At 45.3% G+C, this 12,874-nt stretch overlaps 1 protein-coding gene across 1 annotated transcript; it reads right to left on the bottom strand.

The window, feature by feature from the left end:
• LOC136578879 (secreted Ly-6/uPAR-related protein 1-like) lies at nucleotides 1-12,327 on the bottom strand. Its single transcript, XM_066579059.1, has 3 exons — nucleotides 12,182-12,327; nucleotides 8,103-8,219; nucleotides 1-821 (listed from the first exon to the last, which is right to left on the bottom strand). The coding sequence occupies exons 1-3, from the start codon at nucleotides 12,225-12,227 to the stop codon at nucleotides 574-576; spliced, it is 411 nt and encodes a 136-aa protein (XP_066435156.1). The 5' UTR covers nucleotides 12,228-12,327; the 3' UTR covers nucleotides 1-573.
• Nucleotides 12,328-12,874: the final 547 nt, after the last annotated feature.

Raw genomic sequence — 12,874 nt, 5'->3', positions numbered from 1 at the left:
ATTTCTTTTATATAATTGCACACTTTGCACACAATTGAAAATGCATCAAAATCCACATGTGGTTTTTAACAGTGTATGTGTTTTTTTAATATGATTTTATGGTTTTTTCACACACGTAATGCACAGTTCTGAGTGGCGCCAATCAGTGGGCTTGTAGCACCACGTATAACACGTGTGAAAAATGCAGGCGACATACGCCTATGTGAGAGAAAAGGGCTTATTCACACAAACTCATTTGCGCTGCGTATTATGTGCACAAGTTGCACGCAGTGAATAGTACCCATTGATATCAGAGGGTTCGGTCATGTGCTTTTTTTCTGCCATATGGTCGCACACAAAAAAACGCGGCATGTCCTATTTTGGTGCGGATTATGCACAAATTAGCCCATGTTTAACTTAATTAGCCATTAAAAACAAAGGGAGAATGCAGTAAACCACGCACAGATGTGCGCAAAAACGCAACGCTAATCTTGCAAATACACAGCACAAATGCGCTGACGCCCGTGGGAAGCTAGCGGCAGAGTTGTGCCTCCGGCTTGCGGCTGGCAGCGCTCACTGTTCATAGGGTTCCACTTATTGCCACATTACGATCAGCAGCATAGAAATTCCTGCTAGGATTACCCCCGCTGTCCCGCTGCTCCGCGCCGCTGCGCCGTTTTCGTCAAGATTTATTACTGAAGCATTTATTCCTCGGTTATTACAAAGGTCGATGGTGCAGCAGAAAATAACCCGGGAATTTCCAAGTTCCTCATCGCTGGGTATACAGTTTTCAGACAGGGAGCAGCCGCGGATCACCACCTCGTTCCCTTGGAAGGGGAAACCTGAAATATAACATACACATATTATTATGCTCCATCTGTATCCTGGTCATGTGATGCAGTTGGGATCTACATATGGTGTTGCTTTCGTCAGTCATTCATATGGTAGTGTTTGGTCTTCGGTTATTACAAGACGGTACTGGATTTAAGACGGTGTCCTGCAGTCCTGGGCAGCAGGAGGCACGTCCCACATCCACCCCAAAATGTGAAAAAAAACTTTTTTCACCTCCTCTGCTCTGCTTGCCGTTCCTTCCGATCCCGCTGATCTTCCTACTGGCCTCAGGTTTGCGCGACCAGTGTTTGACTGTATGGGTCATGTGCCATTAACATGACTGAGGCCAGGGGAGATCAGCGGGATCCAAAAGGATAGCGAGGTGAGGTGATTGGGGCACCTAATGGGGGTCACTATTACTACTGGGGCTGCTGATGGGGACACTCATTATTGGGGACACTATTACTGTTGGGGCTGCTAATGGGGTCACTATGACTACTTGGGCCACTAATGGGGGCATTATTAATATTAGCGCTGCTATCGAAGACACTATTACTACTGGGGCCGCTAACATGGTCACTATTCCTATTGGGGCCACTAATAGGGCCACTATTCCTGTTAGGACTGCCAACACGGACAAACTTAACACCTTAGTGACGAAGCCTGTTTGCGCCTTAGTGACGGAGCCAAATTTTGGAAATCTGACATGCGTTGTTCAACGTAGCATAACTCCTTAAAGGCTTTACATATCCAAGTGATTCTGACATCGTTTTTTCGCCACATGTTGTACTTCATTTTGGTTGTAAAAAGAGACCAATATAATTTGTGTATATTTATTAAAAGTACCAATATTGGAAAAATTTTGAAAAAATTGTCATTTTTTCACATTTTCAACTGTAATATCTCAAATATGTCCAAACATACTGAACAAATTTTTGATAAGATATATATTTCCATCTGTTTACTTTATTCTGAATGCACACTTGAAAAACTTTTGTGTGTTTTTTTAACCATTTATAGGACGTACAAATTTAACATTACTTTTCAGCATTTTGAGGAACACTTTGTTTTCCTGCACCAAGCCAAGTTTGCAAAGGCTCATGAGAGTCAGAATAATAGATACCCCACCCAAATGACCCCATTTTAAAAACTACACCCCTTAATGTATTCACTGAGGGGTGTCATGAGTATTTTGACCCCACCAGTTTTTTTCAGGAATTAATTCAATTTAGAGGAGAAAAAATAAAATTTCATATTTTTGCAAATATGTAATTTTAAAGACATATTTTTTTCCTATAGTGCCCATGAAAATGAGGATTTACACCCCAAAATGGATACCCCCGTTTCTCCCGTGTTCAGAGACATACCCATTGTGGCCGTAATCTTTTGTCTGGATGCACAACGGGGCCCAAAATGAAAGGAGTAGTCGGTGGCTTTCAGAACAGAAATTTAGCATGAAGGTGATTTAGGCGCCATTGCCCACTTGTAGAGCCCTTGAGCGGCCAAAACGACAGAGAACCCCCACAAATGACCCCATTTTGAAAACTAGACCCCCTATCGAATTTATCTAGGGGTGTACTGTGTATTTTTACCCTACAATTTTTGAATAAGCAAAGCAGTAGGAAAAAAATTACAATTTTCATTTTTTCGGCAGTTGTATCAAATTTAAAAACTGTTTTTTTTGTACAGCGCATTTAGGAATGAAGACTTTCACCCAAAATGGATACCCCTGTTTGTCCCGTGTTCAGAACCATACCCCTTGTGGCCCTAATCTACTTAAAGGACACATGGCAAGGTCTGTAATGCAGGGAACACCCGTTGGATTGTAGGCCACAACTGAATAAATTCCAGGCCCCATTGTTCCTTTGTACGGAATAAAAATTGACTCCCTAAAAATATCCCCTCCCCCCCTTCGCGCCCTTTTCGGCGTTCCCCAAATCTTAGATAAAAGTAATAATGTGAACTGTGTGGTATTTCCGAAGACAGAGGTAATTACGGAGGCTGGTTGGGATGGGCCCATGGGGCAATAAAACAGTGTATCCCCCCTCCTCTCATGCTTTTTGGGGGTCATTTCTTGACCTCAGTAGCGGGTATGGGGTGTAAAAAGTGGCGCTCTGTGAGTCTCCGGAAGCTTGATGAGGTGCGGCGGTCTCACACAGAAGACGCTCAACAAGCTGCTCCTGGAACTGCATGAAGGCGAGCATTCCCAGGGCTTCTTGTAAATTGCGTATTACAGGTAGCGGTCTGAATAACGCCGGGCTCACGCAGCCGTAGGCGGGATCCGCTTGCGGAGGCCCGCAGCGGATCCCAGCTGTGAGCCCGGCTGTGAGCCTGCGTACGGCTGCGTAATGTACTGCGCATAACTGCCTACTCACACAGGCGGTCATGCGCAGTATATATTTTTTTGTTGTTTGTATTTCCCGCACCGTCGCTTAGCGATGACGCGGGTATCCGCAGCCCGTATACAAGGTAGTTGCGTATGGGCTGCGGGTATATCCGCGACCATGGAGCACAATGGGCTCTATGTTGCGGATATCTGCCGTAAAATAGAACCTGCTGCGTTCTCTTTTCTGCGAGTGGATTACGCAATTCCAACCCACTAATGTGAGCGGCAACCGTTGGTCGCTGGGAGCAAGGAGATTTTAAATTTCCTGGCCTCCCCGCCTCCTGCGCACGTGTCCGGTGTTTTGCCGGCGGTCGCATGCGCAGAATCCGGGAAAGTTCACGGAGGAAGATCGCGTCGGGGTGCAAATACAGAGGCCTCCGGTAAAAAGTTTCATCTCCTCTCACCGATCGCATCGGTGAGGGGAGATGAACCTTCACCTTTTTTTTACTTTTACGTGATTGCCATTATCTATTGGATAACGGCGAACACGTGAGCAGGAACCGCTAACCACGGCCCCCCGTAAAATCTCCAGGCTCTCGGCTACGTTTTGTAGCCAGGAGCAGGGAGATTTTAAATTATCCTGGCAATCCACAGCTTTTACGCATGCGCCTGCCATTGTGGCGACGGGCGTGTGCGCAGAAGCTCGGGTAAGGTCCGCGGATAAATCCGGGAGCCTTAGGTACGTCATTTCATCCTCCCTCACGGATATGATCCGTGGGGGGAGATGAAACGCAGGCTTGAACTTTTTTAAACTTTTTTTTTTTCACTTTACACTTTTTTTTACTTTACATGATCACTGCTATCCATTGGATGACAGTGATCATGTCCCTGGTATAATCTCTCTGCTCCTGGCTACACATGGCAGCCAGGAGCAGAGGGATTTTAAATTTCCCGGGGCTCGAGCCCCTCTGTGCACGTGCCCAATGTCAATCATCAGGCGCGCATGCGCAGACAGAGACTTCGGGTCCCGGGAAATCAAGGACGACTTAGGTGAGTATTTTCACCTCCCCTCATGGATCCGATCCATGAGAGGAGGTGAAACTGACTTTTTTTTTTTTTACTTTTTTTTAACATTTTAGCGATTGCCGCTATCCAATGGATAGCGGCGATCGCGGGCCCGGGGACCACTCACAGCAGTCCCCGGTAACACCTCCTGGTTCCCGGCTACCTTCAGGAGCCGGGAGCCAGGAGATTTCAAATTTGCTGGGGGCTCCCGGGCTTCTGTGCATGCGCCTGACGTCATCGTCTGGCGTGCATGTGCAGAAGGCCAGCGGCGGGTCCGGGAGGACCTGTTCTTCGGGGGGATACCGCGGACAAGCCGGGTGAGTATTTTCAGCTGCCCTGATGGATCTGATTCATCAGGGCAGCTGAATTCCTACTTTTTACACTGTTTTATTTACTTTTTTGCGATCGGCGCTATCCATTGGATAGCGCCGATCACAATGCCGGGGGGGGGGGGGGGGGACTGCCCGCATCCTGGGATGACAGCTCCATGCTATTGGCTACCTGCGGGCACCGAGAGCATGGAGCTGTCACATCCTCAGGCATTAATCTAAAGAGGATGCATAAAACTACATCCTCTAGGATTAAAGCCCACTTGCTGAGGACGTAGTTTCCCGATGGGGCAGTCGTTAAGGGGTTAATATTGTGGCCGCTAACAGGGTCACTATTACTATTGGGGCTACAAATAGGGATACTATTACTGTTGGGGCTGCTAATGGGGTCACTATTACTACTTGGGGCACTAATGAAGGCACTATTGATATTGGGGCTGCTAATGGGGTCACTATTACCATAGGGGCCACTGATAGGGACACTATTACTGTTGGCACTGCTAACAGAATCAGTATTACTACTTGGGCCACTGAAGGGCAATTTGAAGTTGCAGCATCACAGAAGAATTTGGGAGTACACATTTATGGCCATGTTTGACCCTCAAGAATGGGATGAACCTCAGCCTGGGATTCCTGCATAAATGGAAAATATGAAAGGTCTGAAGAAGGTCAAGAGGGATGTCCTCCTTTGAATCATAATTATTTTTTTTTCTCTCTCTCTTCAAAACTTCATAAAAATTCAGAACTTGACTTGTAATTATGTTGCCATCCACTAGTTTGTGCTGCATCTCCTTCCATGTGCAGGTTCAAAGAGAGATAAGACACATCAAACTGTCCTGAGCTCAGTGGACTGATTTACGATTTAGGCCTCGGCTCAGTTTGTCTGTTGCCTTAAATTTTGAGAGCAAAACAGTCTCAAATTTCTGTGTGTGAACATTTATTTAGACCAAGAGGAATGCCCCCCCCCCCCCCCGCATCGGTATGTTATAATTGTGTGCCATCCAAACTAGTTTCATTCTATAGCCTGACGAAGGGGGTGAGATATCCCCGACAGCTTGCTGTAACATCATGTATTTTTGTTGGCCATTAAAAGGTCTCATATCTACAGGATTACTTGGTTTCTCTCACTGAGAACAATCGCACATTGCTCTACTGGTGACACCGGACCAAACCTTTTTTTTCGTAAGGCCTCCCTCACACAGTTCTGGCATTCAGCTTCCTTGGCTGTATCAGCCGTGCTGAAAACGCAGCCAAAAGGCTGACAAAACGCATGCCAGCGCTGCTGAAACCGCAGTAAGCGCAGCATCGAAAAGCATTTGCAAACACCCGCGTGCTGGAGGCCTACAGGAGCGCGGTTACGCTTGCGAGAGGACGCGATAGCGCTCCATTCAGAGCACAATTACGTCAGCTTTACGTCACGTTCGTCTGCAGGAGCCCTTAGCTTCCTACTATTGCGTATGTACAGCATCTTCAGTAGAGAATATTAGGGCTCTATCGCACGTAATACGCGGTAAAGTAGAACATGCTGGGCTTTAGGCGTGTATTATATGCAATGAATATACAAAGGTGACCAGATGTCCCGATTTAGGCGGGACAGTCCAGCATTGGGACACTGTGTCCCTCTTTCCCGAGGGTCCCAAGCGGGACAGCCATTTGTCCCACTTTTGGGGCACGGGGTCACCATGAAGGTGATTACCAGTTGGGGTGCCGCTGGCGGCAGTGTTTGCACCCGTGCTCATCCTCCCCTGACCTCTAAAGACCAGGAGGACATAAGTATATGGGTCTCAGGGGGATCACTATTACTACTGGGGCCAATATAGGGGTCACGATTACTACTGATGCCACTGTGAGGGTACTATTACTACCCGGGTCAATATAGGAGTCACTATTACTACTGAGGCCACTGTGGGGTCACGATTACTATTGAGGCCACTGCGGGGGTACTATTACTACCCGGGCCAATATAGGGGTCACTATTACTACTGAGGCCACTGTGGGGGCACTATTACTACCCGGGCCAATATAGGAGTCACTATTACTACTGAGGCCACTGTGGGGTCACGATTACTACTGAGGCCACTGCGGGGGTACTATTACTACCCGGGCCAATATAGGGGTCACTATTACTACTGAGGCCACTGCGGGGGTACTATTACTACCTGGGCCAATATAGGGGTCACTATTACTACTGAGGCCACTGTGGGGTCATGATTACTATTGAGGCCACTGTGAGGGTCACTATTACTACCGGGGCAAATATAGGGGTCACTGTTACTACTTAGGCCACTGTGGGGTCACTATTACTATTCATATAAGAGGTATAGTCCAACTGCAGCACTCAAAACAGATAGAAAAATCCTATTAGGTTCTCTCGATTACTGTGGCCACAGCGAGGAGCAAAAAGATGCAAAAGCCCAGTATGGTCCAGATCAAGACCCAAATGGCAATCAAACTGTAGGGAGTGAACCAGGCAGCATCAGATGTACTTTAAAATAGGTTTGCTTTTTATTCCTCCATAAAAAGAAGACTGGCGACGTTTTGGCCTCCACTGAGGCCTTTCTCGAGCTTGAGGAATAAAAAGCAAACCTTTTTTAAAGTCCATCTTATGCTGCCTGGTTCACTCTCTACAGTACTATTACTATTCATGTCACTGTGCCGACACTGTTACTACCGGGGCCAATATAGGGGTCACTATTACTACCGGGGCCAATATAGGGGTCACTATTACTACCGGGGTCAATATAGGGGTCACTATTACTACCGGGGCCAATATAGGGGTCACTATTACTACTGGGGCCAATATAGGGGTCACTATTACTACCGGGGCCAATATAGGGGTCACTATTACTACCGGGGACAATATAGGGGTCACTATTACTACCGGGGCCAATATAGGGGTCACTATTACTACTGCAGCCGCTCTGCACGTGGCAGCATACCTCAAGCTGACTTAGGATAGGTTTAAACGTGGCAGAAATGCTGCAGAATGTAAAAAAAAACCTGCCAAAATCCTTACCATTGGTGTGAAATTTGACTGGAAATCAGCAGCTTTTCCACATTTCATGCTGCACGGCGCTCCTCCTCACCTCCGCTTCCCGCAGTCTGCGCTCCCTGGCTTCCGTTTCCCAGTGGTCAGGTGTGGCGCCGCTGGTCAGGTGAGGTCCCTGCAGGCCGCTGGGAACTGGAAGTCGGGGAGCGCTGACAGCAGGAAGCCATTGGAGGAGGTGAGGGGGAGCGCCGCATAGTACGACATCAGCTGCGGCTATGCGGCTGATTCTCTGTCAAAATCCACAGCAACGGTACAGATTTTAACTCTTTTTTGGAGGCAGAAATGCTGCGGAATTTGCGTTTTGTAACACTGATTTGATAGTACGTTGTAATAAGCCCCGCCCCTTTACCACGCCCCTTTGTCCCGCTTTGACTGTTAAATATACATTAGTGTGAGTGAAACACCGAAAATCAATGTATTTGAATCGCGGCGATTTATTGTGTATATCGCGCACGTAATACGCTCGTGTGAGCGCGGCCTCCAGAGGATAGTTTATGGCGCGGGGTGAGGAGGGAGCACTCACCTACGTCCGGGCTCAGCACCGTCGTCTTGCATGAGTTCATAGTCGTGCAGTTCCTGGTGTCGGTGCACTCGGAGCTCAGCGTTCCATCCGGGCAGTAGAAACAATGTATTGATTCGCCTGAAGAAACACAAAATGGCGCAGAAATTAGATAAGCAAAGAGGAAAGCGCTAAACGCTGCCAACGGACAGATTGTGGCACTGACTTCACGTGGACTCTGCCTGTCAGATGAGTTACGGCTCGTTCACACCGGCGGTTTTTATTTCCGTCGACTTGCTCCAGTTTTTGCGCCTGTAGCCAAGCTTTAATCTTGAGTTTCAATGCGATCGTCAATTTTTCAGCGCCATTTATTTTTTAGATCGGAAGCTCAAGCGCAGATCGCTCCACTTTCCATTCCAATTCAAAAAATGGAACCAAAACAGATTTGGGTTTTTAGCATAGTTGTCAATGGAAAACAGAAGAACGAAAAGCGTCTGATTGCTTCCGGTTCTCATTTCCGTTTTTTTCTGTTTAGCTGGTCTTACGATGGAACCGCTAGATGGAAACAAACGGCGAACTAGCCCTTATATCATGTCTTATATCTGAGTGGGGCCTAAACAGACCAACGTATCAACAAATGCGCTCGCCGCTGCGGAGCGTATCTGCGAATGAACAAGTTAGAAGTCTTCATCAATGTGGCTATTCAATTCCCGCTCTATTGCGTGCGCGAGAAACACGCCGGTGAGAGCAAATCAACTGAAATTAATGAGGGGGGGGGGGGGTGATTTTCACGTGCGCAAAAAGCTCCGCAAACGCATTGGTCTGTTTAAGCCCTCACATGTAGAGCCGCAATCACAATCCTGCAGTTACATCGCGTCTTCTACCTTATGACAATTTGGCAGTTGTCATGTTTTATGCTCCAGTCACATCCAGAGCTGCAGTTACAATTTGGCAGTTATTGTGCTTTATGCTCCAGTCACATCTAGAGCTGAAGTCAGAATTAAGAATTTACATTATATCTTATATTGTAATCATATGTAGAGCAAAATTATAGTTCAGCAGTTAAATCACTTTTTATACTCCATTCACACCCAGAGCTGCAGTTTCATTATGTCTTATGCTCCAGTCAGATCCAGAACTGTGGTGACAATTCAGCAGTTACATCATGAGCGATACCTCAGTCACATGCAGATCTGGTTTCGCAATTTGGCAGCTATATCATGTGTAATAATGCAATTACATCCAGAATTTGCTAGCTACATCTTGCCAAATACTCTAATCACACCCAAAGCTGAATTAAAAATTCAAGTTTTACATTCCAGTCACATCACATCCAGAGCTGCGTGCTAAATGTAGCATTTACATCTTGACTTATACTCCGATCACACGCAGGGCTGCATCTGAAATTCTGCAGTTTCATCATGTCTTATACTCCAGTCACATCCAGAACTGCAGTCACCATTCAGCAGCTACATCATGTCTCATGCTATATCCACATCCAGAGCTGCAGAAACAGGTTCACAGTTATACCACATCCAGCGCTGCAGTCCATTGATTTTCATTGCCTCACGCGTAATATGCGGTGAAGAGACGCCTGTGCACATGAGCCCTTAGTCACAGTCCTATCTGCAGTTACAGTTTGTTACTTTTACCATGTCTTATATGGCAGTCACATCCAGAGCTGCATTCAGAATACATTTTTATTCTACTCCAGTTACATCCAGAGCTGCATCTACAGTATCTACTCCAGCCATATTCAGACATAGTCGGAATTCAGCCGCTACATCATAAGTGATACCTCAGTCACATCCAGACCTGTACTTGCAATTTGGCAGTTACATCATGTGTTATATGGCAATCACATTCATAGCTACATTCAATATTATGTTTCATACTCCAGTCACATCCAAAGCTGCAGTTACAATATACCTCAGGCACATCCAGATTTAAAGTTACAATGTAGCAGTTACATCACATCTTATACTATAGTCACATCCAGAGCTGAATTCAAAAACCTACTCCTACAACCAGTCTTATCCTCCGGTCACTTCCAGAACGGTAGTCACAATTCAGTTGTTACATCATGAATTATACCTTAGTCACATCCAGAGCTGCTGTCACAAGTTGGCAGCTATATTATGTTCTTAGTCACATCCAAAGATGCATTTAAAATTCAGCAATTACATAGTCATATTCTTGCGTCACACAAACGTATTTGCGTTATTTTGCGCGCCAAATCCGCAATGTATGGAACCCGCTGATTTAATAGGTGTGTTGCCATAAGTGCATTTTGTTTGAGCAAATAAGTATGCAGCTGCTCTATTTTCCTGAACATTTGTGCGCAATTAGCACCTTTAACTAATTAACTTAATTGCCTATTTCAATGAATGTGACCATGTGCGCATAAATGTGCTTACGCCCATGTGATGCCATCCTTATACTCCAGTCACAACCAGAGCCGCATCTTCATTTTGTGGTATTATGTTCTATACTCCAGTCACATTCAGAGCTGCATTCACAATTTGGCAATTATAATGTCTTACATAGCAGCCCCATTCAGAGCTCTATTTACAACTCAGCGGTTCCATCTTGATTTGTACTCCAGTTACACCCAGAGCTGCATCTACAATTCTATGCTCAGATTCTGTTTTATACCTCAGCCACATCCAGACTAATTTACAGTTACATGATATATTTTACCTCAGTCACACCCAGAGATGCTATCAGTAATTGGCAATTATATTATGTTTAGATGGCAGTTACTTTCAGAGCTGCATTCAAAATTCATCCGTTACATCTGGTCTTTTACGCCAATCACACACAGAACTTTTGCGGTTTTATGTTCTATACTCCAGTCACATCCAGAGCTGCATTAACATCATGCCTTATATTGCAGCCACATCTAGAGCTGCACTCAGAATTCAGCCATTGCAGCTTGTCCTATACTCCAATCACACCCAGAGCTGCATCTATTATTCTGCAGTTTCATAATGTCTAATACTCCAGTCACCTCCAGAACCGTAGTCACAAGTCAGTAGTTACATCATGAATTACACCTCAGTCACATCCAGAGCTGCGCTCACAATTTGGCAGTTAATATATAATGTGTTAAATGGCAGTCACATCCAGAGCTGCACTCAGAATTCAGCAGTTACATTCTGTCCAGTACTCCTCTACACCCAGATTTGCCTCTGCAATTCTGCGGTTATATTATGTTTGATACTCCAGTCACATCTAAAGCTGCAGTTATATCATGTCTTATACTGCAGTCACATCCAGAGCTGCAATCACTTCCATGCCATTTGCTGTATTAGTCCTGGCCATCATGTAAAAAATCCCATTGCCAGGTATGATGTGGAGCCGCTGGATCTCACCAGACATAGGTCAGCTCTGTAACGTTAGCGGAGAGACTGTATTCCACGCTGATTTATCCCAGATACAGGAAAAACAACGAAAAGTTAATCTAAGCCTAAAATTGCTCTTTACAATGGGCAAAAATTATATAAAAGTAAAAAAAAAACTTAAAGGGCCACGTAGATCGCCATCAGCCGCCCGAACAGGGTGCTAGACCCGCAATAACCTAAAATATAAACCATCTAGAACGAAACGGCCGTAATAGAAAACTGTCATTAATATAGATTTTACTAAACTTCATAGTTACAAAAAAGGAAAAGATTTAAGACAAAACTTTTTTTTTTTTGCTAGTTGTCCCCCGAAGCACCAGAAAATAATATAAAGAAATATACAAGTATGTAAAAAGTGGGAAAAGCGTGAAAAAAAAGATTAACAAAAAGACAACTGTAATAAAGTTCTCGCTGGTTTTTGCTGGGAATTAACAGGTTAATAACAAATTATATAAAAGTTCAAAAAGTACATTTGACTTTTGTAAAAAGTGCTGCAGCTCTTATTCTGGGCATAGAAGGGTTAAAAGGAAAAGAAAGAACTACATGATGGACGGTGTGTGAGAACCCCCGAGATGCTTGGAACATGGGGTGAGGACCACCACCAAAACGGCTGAAGACCCGACCATAAAACGGGACATATACTGGAGGAGTACTGGTCATGTGACCACCAGAGGCGTAATAATGATATAATGATCTTACCGGGCTGGGTATACAGGAGCAGGGCGAGCAGAGGGATAACAATCATGGTGATGTCCTAGTGATGAGCCGCAGCGTTGGTCCTTCTGGAAGCTTCTGAGATGCTCTCGCCTGACGATCTGTCCCTTATATATAGATAATGTACAATAGGGAGCCGCACGTCACTGGGGATGACGGAGTTAATTAAGTCATTTACACTCTGCTGGGCCTGTCGCTAAATTGTGTTATTTAATGATATGATGAACAGCTGAGATATCAGCAGCACGCCCTCCAGATGCCGCTGGCTGCTGGCACAGAGCACACTGCAATGCACATGGACTCAGGTATTTCAGGTTGCTATACCTTACCCACAGGGCAGATGACTGCAGGTGGAAACCATCAGCATGTTCTGAGAGGAGGATTTTCTTTATTTTCCTTGTAATATTTTTTTTTTTTTTTCTGTGCATAGTTTATTTTATTCTTTTGCAACTTCACAGAAATTGTAACAAAGTCTTTAACCCCTTAGTGACTTTTTTGGCCATAAGGACGCAATGATTTTGAAGGGGAATTTCTTCTCCACTTTTCAAAAGTCATGACTTTTTCATTTTTCTGTTGACATGGCCATCAGGACTAATTTTACGGGGTGAGCTGTAGTTTTTATTGGTCCCAGCAGAGCTTTTCAAACTGGTCCAAGAGCTGCACTTGTACCACCATGCC

Source organism: Eleutherodactylus coqui, chromosome 9, assembly GCF_035609145.1.
Source record: "Eleutherodactylus coqui strain aEleCoq1 chromosome 9, aEleCoq1.hap1, whole genome shotgun sequence".
Taxonomy (NCBI): domain Eukaryota; kingdom Metazoa; phylum Chordata; class Amphibia; order Anura; family Eleutherodactylidae; genus Eleutherodactylus; species Eleutherodactylus coqui.
The sequence above is the reverse complement of the archived record's forward strand: the minus strand, read 5'-3'. Positions and strand labels throughout refer to the sequence as shown.